Source organism: Lasioglossum baleicum, chromosome 8, assembly GCF_051020765.1.
Source record: "Lasioglossum baleicum chromosome 8, iyLasBale1, whole genome shotgun sequence".
NCBI lineage: Eukaryota > Metazoa > Arthropoda > Insecta > Hymenoptera > Halictidae > Lasioglossum > Lasioglossum baleicum.
In genome coordinates this window covers 11,015,520-11,032,404 of record NC_134936.1, presented here as the reverse complement: position 1 = coordinate 11,032,404, position 16,885 = coordinate 11,015,520, and the positions used below count along the sequence as shown (strand labels likewise).

Here is a 16,885-nt window from a genome sequence, read left to right as displayed (position 1 = left end):
AATGGCGACGATCCTCACGTGCTGTTAACTGGAAGTCGTCCTTTCCGTTTTTACTCATTTTTGCAAATGAATTCGCCCCATGCCCGACCCCATCTTGATACACCCTGTGCACAGTGACAGTTAAACGTTGCAACTATTTTGGCTGCACGAACGGAGGAGAATTATCCCGTTGAAATATGGAATTAGTATCTCGCCAGATGCAGCACGGCAGGTCCGCGAAGACAAAGGGCAACTTCTCAGAGACAGTGCAGCAGATTTTGGTTCTGTGCGGGCGGATTCACCGTGCAGCACCGTATCAATCGGAGCCATCAGACACGTTTGTTGCACACGAGCAGCGTCCAGCGAAGACAAACGAACTACATCGATGGAACGAAGGAAAAAAAAGGAAGGGTCGGGTAACCGACACTAATGGCTTCGAGTCCAACGCGTCGACTAACGATGATAAACGAGGTTTATAGGTGAAGTAATTAAAGTATTTGAAGTGGGCGCGGTTCGACACGAAGGGAAGGATATTTATTGGGACGCAATCGTAGGCTCGTTTCATCCCTTTTTCTTCCTCCCCCTCGCGCCCACCCGCCCTCGTGTTACCCCTCTTTCTCTCCCACTCTCTCTCTCTCTGGCTTTTTGCCTCTCTGTGCGCTGTTTTTTTCCCTCCTGTCGGCACAAACGCAATCAGTCACGTTGACGCAGTCCGCGATAATTGAAGAGCGAGCCGGAAAAATCAAACGTTTATAATTGATAGCTACTGTGCACTCCATGCGGTTGCGAGCCAAAAAGTGATTCGAAAGGGAACAGCAATCCCCTTGTATTACCGGCCGGTAAATCACCAGCCATCGCCGGGGCTGCCTATATATATATCTTTTGTGCAGTTTCGCCGATTGAATTGTTAAATACTTTGAAAATCGATTCGTCGCCGCCCTGGCCCCGGGATCCTGGTTAATGCATGCTAATTCCTTTCGACAACCGCCAGACCCGACTCGATCGACAGAATCGCCGGGGATTTTAATCCGCAAGAAATCTGGTTATTACTTGAAAGTGGAATAATGGGCCGGGCCCGATGAATAACTGAATTCGGTGCTCGCCGATCAAACGTTTGAGTTACACAATAAAGTCTGCGCGTAACAATGGCGTTAAATCTCGGGCTTGACAGTCCCGTACAATACCCGCGCTGGCCCCCGTGTCACCGGAGTCAAGTCATTCTTCGTGAAACCGACTACCCGGTGTGTCTATACTCGATGTCTACGGCAGAAGGATTAATCCCGCGCGATACAGCCGCCGGGGAAGTACAGGATTCCACCGGTGATTTATGGCACTTTGCGGAAAATTTTAAAATGCTTTTTTTCCACGGGGAACTTAGAAATTTCGCTGAGATGATAAATTCACTGTGACGCTAATGAATATTACAGATGATGTATTACACCTCGAAGCGATGTTCTTTGACCGTTTCTTTTGACATTCATAAAACTTTTAGACCGTGGGCAAAGAAGACAATCGAGCACTCTAATTTGCTTTTAAATGCCCGGGAAACACCGTGAGTTTCTTTCGACAATAATGAAATTCTCCGTTCTCGCGGACTGCGCGAGATAAAACCGAATAATCGAGCACTCTAATTTGCTTTTAAATGCCCCGAGCTTACAGTAACCGCGCCGGGGAAGCACGTTACCTTCGCGTTGCTCTTTTTTCGAAATACTCCGCAGCTTTCTTCCGACGTTCAAAGCTGTGCAGCAGCCAATCTCCTGTCAATGCGTGCAACGGAGGATCCGGCATTTTTTCCTCGCGAGCGAGAACGGTTTTTCCTCGAGCGGGCTTTCCGGCTTCGGGGAAAGGGAAAAATTACGAGCCGCCGAATCCGGTGAATGGGAAGGTGTGTTTCCTCTTCCGAAAAAAGTGGAGAAAGAGCCTTGAAAGGAACCAATCTTCGCTTTCTGCAACAGATGAAGGAAAAAACGAGCGGCTGAACGCCTCAGCGGAAGAGATCAGCCGCGGTTTCTTTCGAAAGCCGTGTACAGACAAGAGCGAGGACTACTGTTTTGTCGCGGAACTGTCGGTTCGCGAATTTTCCGGATCACTGCCCGCCAAGCTAATATTGGGCAGCTAGTTCAATGATATGATGAGCGCGAAATACAATAATTATCTCGCATGAAAATGAAAGACGTTAATGAAAGCGTTTCGTCCCGGACCTGCTAGTGGACTCGTCAGTAAGGCTGATCTAGCAGGTCCTGCCTTATACGCGCGCAGATGACGATAATGATTCGCGTTAATGATTCGAACAGACGCGAGAAATCTCGATTCACGTAATTCGGTACGCGAGGGATCTTGACCGATGCGATCCCGTTTTGTCGGGTGTACTGACCGCTGGACAACGAACTACCGTGATTCTAACTTTGCACGTATTATAAACGATTGACAAGACAACGGCTCGTGCGTTATACTTGTCTACCCGAGGACTGGAGAATGTCACGGCGCGGCGTTAGAGCGGAAAAACAACTGAACGCCTTCGTCTTCCAGTCCTAACTCCTAACGCGATGCTCGTTTGATTCTCGAATGGAAAATAAGATGCACCGATTGGTTCCTGCCGAAAGTTGCATTTCCCAATCAGTACACTACTGACTGCTAGAACGTCCTCTTCCCGTATCTCTGAGTGAGGCCCTGGGAAGGAGGAATTGGGCGATATGGTCGACGACGCGACGGGTCTCGGTAATTCGACACCGTGCGGAACTGTCGCGAGCGGTCTTTTGGAGGGACTAAAATGATACTTTGTATAAAAACTAAACGTTAGCCAGATGGCTCGAATGGTCGCCGAATGACCCTAGCTTGTCTAATCCTCAAGGACGATATTTAGATGCGTTCGCACCAGAAATCCTGTCCGAAGGAAATACACGAATATTGTTCCTGCGCGACGGAACAACTACCAATAAAAAAATATCCTTCCAGCGTTTCCGCAACACCTGTCCCGGTTCCTCCAAAGCCGCAGCGTTCCACCGGTGATGGAGCGACGCTATCCGTCTCTCGATTTGCAAGTTCCTATCAAATCACGGGCCGGTTTCATCGGTCGAGTACCTAACGAACATTCGTTGTCGAATACATCAATCCGCCGGTCGACAAAAGCCCGCCATCAACAAAATTTGATTCACCACCGATGGAACAACAGTCCATCGTGAAAGGTACGGGCGCGTCCGCTCCGCCGCAGAAGCGGATCCTATCTCTGACTCTAAGTCGCCCGAACGGATCCAATCAAAAAGTTCGCCTGCAGGTTGATCCAGTTTCCGGCGAGCGCGGCGCCATGAACCCAAGAATAGGTTTGTAAACAAAACTTCCAATCGCCGGTCCCCGTATTTTAGGGCCGGCGAGCGGGACGGTTTATTGGATCGATCAAAAACACGGCGACTCGTGTGGCTGTTTATTTCAGATAAGCCGGATAGCACGGCGGGAAAACGACTGGATCGAGGAGGGGGGGCTGGAAAGGGGTTTGGTTTATCGTGGGCATCGAAACTCATCGGGGTCCAAGGCGCGAGTGGGAACGATATTAAATTTCTTTCGCCGACGAGAATGGCCGCTTTGATCCGGCCCCCCGCGCCCGTTAAATCCGCGCGCCGGTCTTCTTCCCTCAGAAGTTCGTTAATACAGCGTCACGATAAAATCCCCAATTCCAGGGAAGAAGAACGGAGATTGATAGAGGACGGACGGGCAGCGATGTCGACACCCCTCTGAACCGTGGAACGATGGGGAGCTACGGGGGAGACGTGCAGGCTTCAAAACTCCAGATTGAAAGAGTTATGACGCCAATATGGAAGGTTACAGCGTAAAAACGCGGCCGCGAAAAGGTTCCCCCGTTAAATATTAATAAATGACGACGATAACGTTTATCTCGTTCCAGGCAGCCGCGGTCGAACGCGTCCGCCATTGTCGCGCCGATCGTTTGAGAGCGACACGCCTCGGTGATTCGATGGTTTAAACGGTCCAGCGCTATAAATGAGCCGCCCACTGCCGTCACACACATTAGTTTCCCCTTGATATGGGGCGTGAAACGCGCTTCGCAAGATCTCTCCCGTCTTTCCTCCTCCCGCTTCTCAACTTTTCTCGCTGGAAAGACGGTCGTGGAATAATCGAACGACCTTTAACCATCCTAATGCCACGGGTCTTTGGAAAAATCCCGTTGGAAATTGACGAGCCTTTCGCCTTTCTTTCATTTTGCGAAGAATACCGTGCGGTAACCAGGGCCCGCTCTAGGGACGGCAACTCGGACGTTTGTCCGGGCCGCCATTTTGGCAGTAAGTGTAAGAAAAATATTGATGTGTTAAGTACCCAACTAATAGAAAATTTGCGTTTATTAAAATTTAAATAAAATGATTTGATTTTTATTGAAAATAAAAAATAGGTACCTTTATTTCAAAAAAACCTCTAATTGACTATTTGATCTTTATTTATTCAGCCTCACAGCGTGGACTTGCTTTCGCGATAGATCTGCACTGAGAAAAAAACGTAGTTACTTCAATAACATGCGTGTTATTGTAATTTTTTTTTACTTCAATGAATATCAATGTATTCTTTTCAATAGTATGAAATTTCGAAGCAAATCGTGATGCATTTGAATTGTCTATCATGATATGATTGAAAATATTATTCGATTCAATACCGTACATTATTATTTGTAATATTTCTCTTTTTCCTTCAATCAGATATGTTGTTAAAAAAATTTGAGAAATGTAATTGATTTATACTGGAATTGGTTTGAGGCCATATCTTATTTTTTTGAAAACATTGCTGTCAAGCTATCCGCTTATATGATTGGCGGAAATGAGTTTTGCTATCGAAATTCAATAGTATTAAATATTAAAATAAGTTCATATGATATTGGCACTATTCAATAGTACATCTTATTGAATCAACATATATTTTTTTTGTTTCGACAGGATTTTTTTCTCAGTGTGGTTCAAAGACGTGTGCTTTAAGAAGCAGAACAAGAAAAATTGATCGTCCCAAGGTTGCACACCAGAAGACCCCCTTGAAGCAGGCACGCGCGCTCGCCGGCGAGCACAAAGGTAAAATGACCGGTGACCTGTGATACGGGAAAGGGCCGGTCAGCGGCATCATTAATACGATTTAAAGTCGCGCGTTTCAGGGGTGTAATCCGGTGACCTGAATTTTGTCCGTGTGCCCGGGCGCGATTATCTAATGGAATTTCAAGTTCATAGTGTAATTGCTGTAATCCGATTAACGAGCACAAAGGTTCGCCGTGCGCAATCTGTCAGTCTAAATCACTTTCCGCGGTATCGTTAATCGGATCAAAGTGCTCGCGGAATGTGCACGCAACTGTAAACATCCGACAACGGTATCCTCAATTAGATTCAAAAGCACACCCGCGACAACTCGTAATATAATCGACTCCTCCCCTCTAATGGAAGCCGGCCGACGGTTTTTACGGGAAATCCGATTTTGGAGCTCTCTGGCTGAAAAATCGACAAGGAAACGCTCCGTAATTAATCAATTTTGTGTTTGAACTTAAGAGTAAACTTTCGTGCGAAAACCGGATATAATAATAATAATGAAATTGTAAAACATATGTAAAAGTTGGACAGGTAAAATTTCACTGCAGAAAATGGACCCAATTTTTGCGCCAAGATTGCTCTCACGTTCGAATTTCGGTGTGGAATCCAAATTTTGACGGAGGATTTCGCTGCAGGAGTTTTCACTGTGGGGGAAAAAGAAATAACAAGAGCAAATGGTTCGACGTATCGTTCCTTTGAAATAATTCAGCATCGGCGATTCTCAGCATGTTCAGTGGACTCGATCGTATGTTCGTATACGAGATACGCTGGTACCGAAGGATATGCGATGGCACTACGCTGTCGGCATGTCTGTACGGTCTGTCTGACGAAACTATCGCGATGCGGAAAACGTTAATGCCATTTTTCGAGCGGTAATACCGAGCAACGGCGCAGTTCCGAGGATTCGCCTGACTATAGCTGATGTAATCCGGATGAACGGTGGACGAGTTTTATTTCTCGGCATGACGTGAATCCTTGCGAAAATCACGGGGCAAAATAGAACGGGCGGAGATGAACGTGACACGATGGATTCGGCCCGTCTCCCCCGCGACGTGCCCGTCCGATATCGAATCGCTGGGAATTTCCAAAGCCGGACGCTGTAATCGTTCCTGGGAATATGAAGCTTCCGACGAAGGATCTCGAAAATAGTCGAAACTGTGTATCGCTAACCGATACCTTTCGCTTCCGCTTCGCGTTTTATTTTCAGAAGGTACTACGTTGTGTCGCGTGTTCATTACACGTTTGACTCGGTGTCCAGAACGGATCAGTATGTTCATCGATGCGTTTGATGCGTCCAAAGGCGAAATCGAACCGAGCACAGAACCGGAGGAAAAAAACGTTCTGAGAAACATCGAGAATCTTCTTAGTAGCATGCCTGAGATCGTTACTCCGATTTAATCCGTGATTTATAAAAGTTTTTAAGCGGATCTGCAAGAAATTCCGCGGCTCCCGTTTCAAGTATACTTTAATACTTTCAATTTATTGGTACCCGCAGCGTCTTTGATTCCTCGCCTCTCGGTTTCTCGAATACCGTCTGCAAGCTCGCCAGCCCCGTCCCAAACCCCCGCCGACGATCTCCACCCTCGGTAAACTCGGCACATTAAGAATTGCACGAAGCTTCGTACAGTTCTAGTTTAAGTGCATAAATTATGACCAGATCGTGAACCTTTCAAAAAGTTTCCACCAACGACGCCGCGAAAAAAGGATGGGGAGGGGCCAAGGAGGAGGCAGGGACGAGTGGAAACTTCGATATACCACCCTGGTTCCACCCCCTTTCTCTCTCTTTCTCCTCTTTTCCTTTCTCCTTCCCTCTGTCTCCAAACCTTTCCACGGACTTTTATCGATGGAGCTAGAGTCTTTCGCCGAGAGTCCGATTAATTGAGCTCTCTTCCTACTTTTTTCACTTCGCCGGGAGAGAACCATCCTCCCCCACTTTCTTACCGGCGTGTCTCTTTCAACCCCCGCGCCCTCGGCCCGACGTTTCTCCGCGTCGATTAATCTCGATCGTCGTCCCAATCGCGTTCCCTGGTTCGTCCTGTTCCCGAGATTCGTTTCTTCTTCCCTTGCGGGGCCGCGGCCACGATCCGTGCACCTCGTTATACGGCGAGATTCGATCCACCTTGCTGTTCTCGGAATTATGCTGCAGCCCCCCACCACGACGATCTTGAAATTACAATTCTTGTCGGCGTATTTGTTCCGAGGCCCCGTTCGAATTTCCATTAACCCGCCGAACACCGGACTCGTTTTTCATTTCTTTTCTCAGATGCTGTGCAAACACGCCGACTCCTCCTCCTCCCCTGCGACGCGGTTTGAATACTTAACGTTTGCACATTTCTGGACTCTTTATGGGATTTTTGTAACGATACGTGCGTAAACCAATTGATTTAGTTCGTATGAAAACTGTTCGATTATCAATAAGTTACCAGCACAATTAACTTATTGTTCGTTGCCAAAAAGGAATCAACGATCTCAGAATCGTATTAATAAACAGAGATTGCGAAGTATCGATGAAACGATCTCAGAATCGTTTCTAAACAGAGATTACGAAGTATTCGATTTGATACTTTGTTTCAATAGCCGGACTGTATGGCCTAACCTAAACAGACTGGAGATACGAGGGCAAAGTTGGGCATTAATCGATTAAAATTTTAATCATGATTGATCAATTAATGTGTACGATTAAACAAGGAAATCATGGAAAAATCGACGATTAATTCAATCGATTGATGAAGTTAATCGTCAAACGTTGATTAAAAGAAGAAATCATCGAGAAACCGACGATTGGATCAATCGATTAATAAAGTTAATCGTCAATCGTTTATTAAAAAAAGAAATCATCGAAAAATCGACGATTGATTCAATCGATTCACGATTAAATATCGTGAAATGAAGAATTGTTTTATTTCAAAAGTACCAGTATGCATTTATTATCACCCGTATCCAATAAAAACGCTTTTGGAGCTTGATCATTCATGTGATATTTTAAATATGTCTCTCGCGGATAAATTCAGTGATTATTTTGACCCTTCTGATATACACCCAAATGGAACTCGAGAAAAGACCGCCTGTCAAATATTTTATTTAGAACCATTTCTCACCAAAATTTCATCTGGATTGTCATATGCCACTTCAATCTGTCCCCGGTCATAAAAGTTCGAATTACAGCTGCTGCTTAATGGATGCACGGATGAAATATTGCTCTCGATTAAAAAAATTGACGAATTTTACTCGACAGCTTCTAAAATAATACTTCTTCTTTAGAAGTGCAGTCAATGTATTATATCCGAAATACTTTGATTGGCGATGTCCGTGGCACAGCATGATATTTTATTAACCGCGCGGTTAACTTATTCATCGACTGCCCGAAGCAAGTAGAAACAGCTACGGTAGTCAGATACCGTGCAAACTTGCAGCGCTCGTGAAAACACGGGGTGCGCTTGTCACGTCACGACGACTGTATAGCATTATTTTATGAGAGTCTCGCGGCGCTTTCAGCTGAACCGAGCGCTGACAGATTAAGCGAGTTGTCTGTTTCCATTCTGGACACCCTGTCCGTCTCGTTCCTGGCTGATAAGAAGCGATCCAGCGTAATCGAGCGAGCGCCTCCCAAGATGGAACGCCAGTGTGTATACATATATATATATACGAACGTTCCGAAATAATAACGCGAAAGTAAGACAGAAACTCCTGCGGAAGTTTGAGAGCCGGAGAGGAATAATACACGTCGAGCAATTCCGGGTGCTGGTCACGCATGGAATCGGCTTCCCCCTCGGTTTGTTCGGCGACGGTTCGAGTGACCCGCAGCCGCGTTTGTTTCAGAAAACGCTCCGAGACTACCCCGAGCAATTACGTCGCGAAACTTTCCTTCGAAAGTTTTTCCACGCTTAACGAGCGTGATAAATTTCTGTTACGCGCCCCCAGGAGCCGTCGGACGCGAGCCGGGAGTTTACAACGGCGATAAAAATCTCGTTGAAATTATTCATGGGCCGAGCTTGCACCCCCCCTTTGATTCGAGGGGGTTGGGAATCGGTAGTTGTCGTCCCGCCCGCGCGGCTAGATCTTCTTCCCCGACGAGGAAGATCGGACACGCTGTTCATTTTCATTTTAATCGGCACGCCGGCGCTACGACGCTCTCCATAAATTCATTAACTTTTGGCCCCGTGTACACTCCATTCGCCGGACTCTCTGAATCAAACTAAATATCGAACTACCGTCTCCTATTCTTCTATCCCCCTGCCACCGTAACTCTTCCACCCTCCGGCTGTCTTTCTTCCTGCACACCATTCAAACACGCCATGCCCTACGTCCTACATCACTTTCCATTGTTTCATTATCCCGGTGAAATACTGTTTCAGCATGTACATTTTTTTTTTTGTAATTGTCCATGTGAATCGAAACTATGTTTTGTTTCGCGTAAACAGATTCGGAATTTTTGTTCGCGGAATATTGGAAATAGTTCTATTTCGAAATGTTTTGTTCGGTTTGAATATGATGCGTGCGCCACGCCATTGTATTATTTCGAGAGACAGGCGACCACTCAGAAAATGTCGAATTACAAACAATACAAACAGTGAATTTATTAGCGAAAATAAACCCTTTTGGACATCGTAAACATAGCAGTACGTGATGATCGGGTTTCAATTTCGAAATGGTTTTTCTGAAGCATTTAAAAAAATATCAATTGATGATTGTATCTTGCATGAATTTCATTATTAATATTGACCATCAATCTCTTCGTTCGTGTCAGATTTTTCTGTTTCTCTTCTCCGCGGGGGTTCTCGCATCAAAGAGCCACGGTTGATAAAATTTATTTGGACACAACTCCGCGACAGAGTCGCCGTAATTACTGCTCGGCGAAGACGCTCGTGTAATTGAATCAGCGGCAGAATGGGCGAAATAATTAATGGGAGCTCGGTACAGTCAAATATACACCACGGACTTTAGACACAGTGCGAGCCATTGGTATCGACACATTAGCAAACATGAATTGTATCGGGCGGGCATTATTAATGGATCTCTGTACGTGCACCTCCGACAATAAGCTTTATAATCCGCACAAAGGTTTAAACCGTATCGCGATTCCCACTGATAATGATGTACTTATCAGTGGAGATTAGGCCGTCACGATGATTTCGATGTAGATTAGCATCGGACTATGATCCCAATGAGTACTGGCCGTCAATAGAGATCCGTCGGGGCTATTCCGCGAACGCATTGTGTCCGGCACGACGGTGGAATCTCATTTTTCACTATCGATCTGATTATTCCTCTCTTTGTCTACCGGAGGGCGCGAATTTCCCGCGGAAAAATCTCTCCTGTCTTGCGAAAAACGATCCGTCCGAATCAGCAGGAAAAGTTCCGGCGCGCCGGCCAGTCGATTCTCTAATTAAATGAAATTCGTTTGTCGTTCGAACGCGCCCTCTCGGTCCCTCCGACTTCATCAAAGTTACCATTTTCCCCGGGCGAAATTCTTTCTCGTTTCTCCTTCACCTCTACGCGATACCCCTTCTTCCTCCAACCATGCCCTATGACAGCTTGATGAAGCTGTCCTTCCTTCCATTCTACCCCTCGCTCGCATTATTTGGGGCTCCAGCTGAAACCTTTCTTCCCTTCCGCTGCCTACACCCTTGACGAGTCGCATGATCGAGAGGTCTAACCCCTATCGCCGCTGAAAAAATGCCCGTGCAAGCCGGCGAACGATCTGCTAGCGTTTCCAGCGATTGATAGAGGCATCAGTGTCAGCGCGACGCGACGCCGCCTGATAAATCGCATTGACAACCCTGCTGAATCGATGACACCTTGCGATTCCTCCTCCGACCTTGTACCACTCTTCATCAGTAGACGAGAACAATTGTAATACCGTTGAAAATTCTGAATTACACAGTCTCGTCCAACAGGCCAATCATTCTTATCGTCTCTGAATTATTGTAAATGCTACTAGGGCCTGAACATGTACAATACAATTTTTAATTTGAACGCTGATAAGTACTGCGGATTTTTATGCAAAATAAAAAATGTTTGCATTGATTGCAGGACACAGGAGCCAGACAAAAATTGTATTCTTCGTTTAATCATCCTATTAAGCTGAAACTAATACGTTGATGTCCTTAAATATTTTTAAAGTGTCCACTACTTTAAATTACAAATACCCATTTTTGTCATAAACGCATAATTCCGCAGTCTACTGATAAGAATTCTGGAAAAATGAAGTGTGCTGAAGCGGTAAATAAATTTGTATTATAAACGAATCTGACAAGTAAGATAATTATACTGCAGAATAAAATCTTCGTGTTGCATAAAAACGTATTTGTGCTGTATAACGGTCTCCTACAATTCTTCTGATGTCTCTACTGTTTTGTATTTCCGCAGTCGAGTGGCAATTACAAGAAATTGGTATCGAATAAAAATGTATTTCCTTTCTTAATAATTTGAATAAGTTCAGGGCAATACACAAAGATGTTTTGAAATTCTTATGTTCTTACTGTTTCGTATTTCCGCATAAAATTCGCAAGTCGAGCGACAATAATTGCACGAACAAGGGAAAATGAAATTACCAATTCTTATAAATTGTGAGAAGACTGGATTCGCGAAGTCTCGGGTATTCTCGAAGCATTGTGTCGGTTCGAGAATGGCCCGACACGAACGCTTTGGAAAGCCGATCACATATCGCGGCGTTTGATGCAGCGCCGCAGTGGTTTTATCAAGATTCCTCAGTATATACTCACTTTATGAAATTTTCGAGGAGCAATCGGATTCCGCCGATGCCCAGCAACAGGAAGCCCCAGTTGACGAACCCGGTGAAGTTGTCAAAGCCCGAGCTCCACGAGAACAGACTATCTCTAGGACGATGACATCTGTAAGGAGAAAAGAAGGTCCGAGTTAAAAAGAAATTCTCCACGGAGAACTGGATCGATGGGGCCCGCCGCCGTCGTCGCCGTCCTCTCCGCGATATAAAGGAAGAGAGGAGGCGCCGTAGAAACGTCACTGGAATAAGAATGGAACAATAAAGCCGCTTCCATATCGTACGGTTATATGCATTTCCATTTCAATTTACGATGAAACACGCGATTTATGCAACATATTGAAAACATTTGTTCGAGCTCTCCTTATTTCCCTCTCCCTTTCGCGATACCCGCACAAGGCCGGCCTTCCACGAGTCCTTTTTCGTCTCTTTCAAACGGGAATCTGGAACACGATGCATTCCACTCGAAATAACGACACCATCGTCGGACAAGCGCATTAAGCATAGTGAGTACTGTAATGTTTCGCTACTAGCACCCCTGTCCGACCGCTATTTGTCTGCGAACTACACCTTACGCTACCAGACACCCTTAAGGAAACTGATCCTTCGAATGTACACGAGGATTTACGGACACTGTTCTGTGAACCAAATGCGAAAAATCTTGTACGAACTTTCTACCCTGTAAAAACTTCTACGAGAAACATGCACTCTTTCGGATTTTCAATTTTTCTAAACATGTTTGCGTAATCTGAGAAACATACGCATTAATAATCAGAATAATGTACAGCTACCGTGATAATATACACGTGGTCGTCTGTGATAACTTTAATACGAAATCGGCAATCTTAAGTTTCTGGAATTCTTTAAAAATCGAACTCGAAGTAAAAAATTTTTAACACAGGACTTTCTCTGGCGACAGATTTGACTAAAAAAATTATTAGTAACGAAGAACCATTTTATAGATGGAGTTGTGAGCGCGCGTGAGAGAGTGACTGTTGTGGAGAGGGTATGTTCATATGTGCACACGCCAACGAGAGTTCAATTATGTTTATTAATGTAGGTTGTGTTTATTAAAAGTTATATTATATAGAAATCTCACCGCATCATCCCACTTATCTGTCACAGACACAGTAAGGTAACTGCACCAGTGAATAAACGGGCACCAGTAAATGAACGCTTTTGTATATTTCAACAAATTTTAAGTTGCACGGCATACTAGCGATAATGACTCTTGGGCCAATTGAATATATGACTCTTTTTCGTAGCTGCATTCCTATTGATACGATAGAAAGACTATAATAATAATATATTGGTACTAGAATATAGTGTTCATTGGCTGGTATTTTTTATATTTTTTATTTAACGTTTAATAATTTATTATTTTTGACAAATGAAGCATAGGGAGCCATTTGGCGTATATGAGATTCCTTTAATTCACATATTTTTTTAAAAATAAAATATCTTCCTGAACAATTTCTTAAATGTTCATTCACTGGTTGCAGTTACTCTACATATGAATAAAATATTTTACACATATTAAAAACCGAGTTTATTACTTAGGGACGCCCGGTGTATCGCAAGACTTGGAAGATACGAGGCATCCCGTAGAAGGTTTAAAGAATTCGGCAAGAGGCAGAAGCATTTTGGATTCCGTTTGGCGTGCGCCGAGGCTGCTCGCACGGCTATTAAGTGGACAATGTTAACAATACGGAGCGCACTGCGTCTCGTGAAATTTGAATGGCGTAGACGAGAGAGATCGCGGCGCGAGTGGTGGATACAAAACCCTCTCGTCTTAGGTATCTCTCACGCAGATAATACACCGGGTGAACCTGAGTAATCGGCTTCCACGGACTAGCGGGTATCATCCCTTCGTGACTGGGAGCGCGACGAGAGCTGACAAGGGCCATCGTGTAAACTTTTCAAAAGCGTTTTGTCTCGAAGCATAAAGCGTTCAAGGAGACCCTTGTTCCTTCTCCGGATAAGACGTGCTCGCCTGAGTGTGAGAATTTAGGGAGGCGAAACAAAGCGGACTCTGCGAGCCCAGCGTCGTCGATTCCGAAGACGCGAAAATACAATTCGCGAATTATCGGGATCGACGACGTGGCTGATAGGCCGATGAAAAGTTTGTCGGCCATCAACTTATGGTTTTTAAAATCAACGGGCGATCAAGAGCGGTCTATGGCTTCTAAGTCGTTGTCTTAGGGGAAGCCTTGATATCTCGAGTATCCGCGAGGAAGAGCGGACAACTTGAGCGGCGTTCGATCCTTCTAAGTCTTCTGTCTCAAAGGAGTCACCGTGTAGAACAATCGTCCGGCTAAGATCAGAACTCCGCGGTCGTGTTGTAGCGAAAGCCGGAAAAGTATTCCGGATTAAAGAGTATAGGGAGGGGGAAACCTTTTTGTAAAATATCGCGCCGTTTGTCCCCCGTAATTACCTGACAGAAGTCCCTTGTGGCTTGCGGTCTGTCCCGCAACTAGGTGCGTTTAATGTGATCGTTTAACCTCCCCGCTGTCTCGAGTAAATCCTAACTATTACTACGAATTTATGGCAGATCGTAGTAATTAATAGAGTCGCGATAAAGCCAGGGTACCCCGCCCACGCGCAGCCCACCAGCAGGAAGAGCTATCTCACACTTCTGATACTGGGCTAGCCGGGCTGCGTGGCAGGATGCAGACGTGTCGCCGAGGAATTCCATATGCATGAGTGCTGGTGTACTGGGTGTCCGATGTGTCGCGTTCAACTTATGCAGAATGCCCGGCAATAAACGCGCAAACGATCTTTCGAGCGGCTGTGTACGGACGAATGTTCCTGATGGAGTTGAGGGCGCTGTTAATGGGACACTCCCACGGCTTGCTAACTATCCGACGGTTTGTACGCCGTCGTGACAAAGCGACCGGGACCCTCGTGCTCAGAAACCTGTCATTACGGATCGAGGTGAACCCACCATCGAAATTCCACTGTGACGAAAAAGCTCTTCGGTGAAACGAACATTGAGATGCTGCGATTTATTGGTAGAAAATGCAGAACGAATATTTTCCGCTTATTTTTTCATATAGAACTACCCTTCTACGGTTGTGCCTAATACTGGGACACCCTGCAGACATTCGGAAGAACATAGGTTACAACATTTTACAATCGTTTATCGAGAGATACGATACAATGAAAAAAAAATTTACCTCCTATAGATATGTGCATTTATAGGGGATGATTAGGTGGTATCACAAGTCTTCGACACGTCTGTACGTCACACATAATGTTAAAAATATTCGTAATACAGTAAATCCTCGTTTACTGTCCAACAGCTCGTGTTCTGCACGGAGAGTGATCGTATAGGGACACTACTTTTTTATGACTGCGTCTACCGCGCCGTGACTTCAATAGAGAGCCGAACATAGAGAAGAACAGAATGAAATACGGATCGCGTGCAGTGTCGCCAGATCGAAAAATCGAGGGGAATACAACTACCCCCTCTCTGATGACCAGACCAGTACGGTCTTAGTGCGAGACGTTGGAGAGTGCGCATGATGCTGGAATGCCATAGTGGCGGGGAAAAAGGAGGAAAGTAAATGATATCCGTTTTGGAGCCAACTGGCGAGACTGATCGCGTGGCCGAAGCTTGTCGCCGTCGCCGGCAGAGTTCAAAGAATGTCCCATACGCTGTTCTTCGTTGCGTTCGGAACTTCCATCGTCGATTAAACCACTAAATACAGTTGAAATTATATCGTGTTTGGTCTTGTTTTAATCAGAAAAATGCCAGAAATAAGTTAGTGAGAGTTCCATAAAAAAATAATGAAAATTAAGAAGTTTGAACATTCGATTAATGGTGTCTAGTGGTGTTCACACTGATATACTCGAGCCGAGATCAATCATAATCCGCCCTACGGCGCACACTGGGCTAAACCGACGAAATCTGTGTCAAAATCAAAGAACTTTCGATAGAAATGACGTGGAGCGATGAAATTTTTTTAAAATTGAAGCTGAAACTTTGCAGAATATGGGAAAAATAGGGAGATTACGGTACGAACGTTTTTTAACCTTGAGAAAATTCTTTAAACATGTAGAATTTCAAGGAATCGATTTTGCAATATCTTGAGGTCGTAGACAAATTTTGAAACCAGATTTGAAATCGGCGTGAAAAAATCTACGGGAAATGATATGTCGCAGGTGAAAAAAAAATATTTTTCGCGCGTGGTATTGAAAAAACCACAATTTTCTTGAAATTGTGCAAGTTTAACGAATTCTTTCAAAGTTAAAAAACGTTCACAATCTCCATAATTATTCCATATTCTGCAAAGTTTCAGCTTTCGTTTAAAAAAAATTTCATCGCTCTGTCTCATTTCTATCGAAAGTTCTTTGATTTTGACACAGATTTCGTCGGTTTAGCCCAGTGGAGTGGGTAGGCACTGGACAGTGATCGCACAGGCGACCCCGGACAGTAAATGAGGATTTACTGTACCTTGCCAATGTGTTTAAAAGTCACAGAAATAGCACTACCCCTAATCGGGTCGTCTATCTCAAAAAGGAATAAAATATGCATCTAAAAACTTCAAGTGAAATTGCCCGGTATTTACGAAGACTAAAATTTCATAAAAGTGAATCAGTCATTAAAAAAGTTTCCGACAATCAGCCTGTTGATTACACCTCTGCCGAGACTGGGGTATAGGACTAGATTACCGTGAGTATTGGCGTTCCCTGCAGCGGTACCAAGAAACGTTTACTATTCGAACGCAATACAAAGCACACTGACCAGGTTCGAGGGTGCGTTCACCCTGTATTCAATCAGTTCCCGGCGGGCGCATTCCTTGAATCCTCATTTTCTAGGCGCTTTACGGCGACGCCAGTCTGTAACTCTAGCCCTGATTCCATCGACGCCGTACTTGCAGCTGCAGTTTACAGCTTTACTATTCATGGTACTAGCCCGTTAAACCGGCTCGGGGTCGAGTTGCGATTATTGGCTCTCGTACATGATGCAACGATCCATGTTTCGCGTAACCGTGTTACGGGGTGAGAGAGGCTGGGTCGGTTACGAAGCCGTGATTCGTTTAAAAATTTCCATGATGTGTCTCGAAGATCCCGATGCTCGCGTTACATAGCC

At 45.0% G+C, this 16,885-nt stretch overlaps 1 protein-coding gene across 1 annotated transcript in view; it reads right to left on the bottom strand.

Annotated features, from left to right (window-relative positions):
* Mdy (diacylglycerol O-acyltransferase) overlaps positions 1 to 16,885 on the bottom strand; it is a 212,893-nt gene that overhangs the window by 175,023 nt on the left and 20,985 nt on the right. The window contains exon 2 of the mRNA XM_076428862.1: positions 11,774 to 11,902. Within this exon, the coding sequence (XP_076284977.1) occupies positions 11,774 to 11,902 (129 nt within the window). The remainder of the gene's footprint in view (positions 1 to 11,773; positions 11,903 to 16,885) is intronic.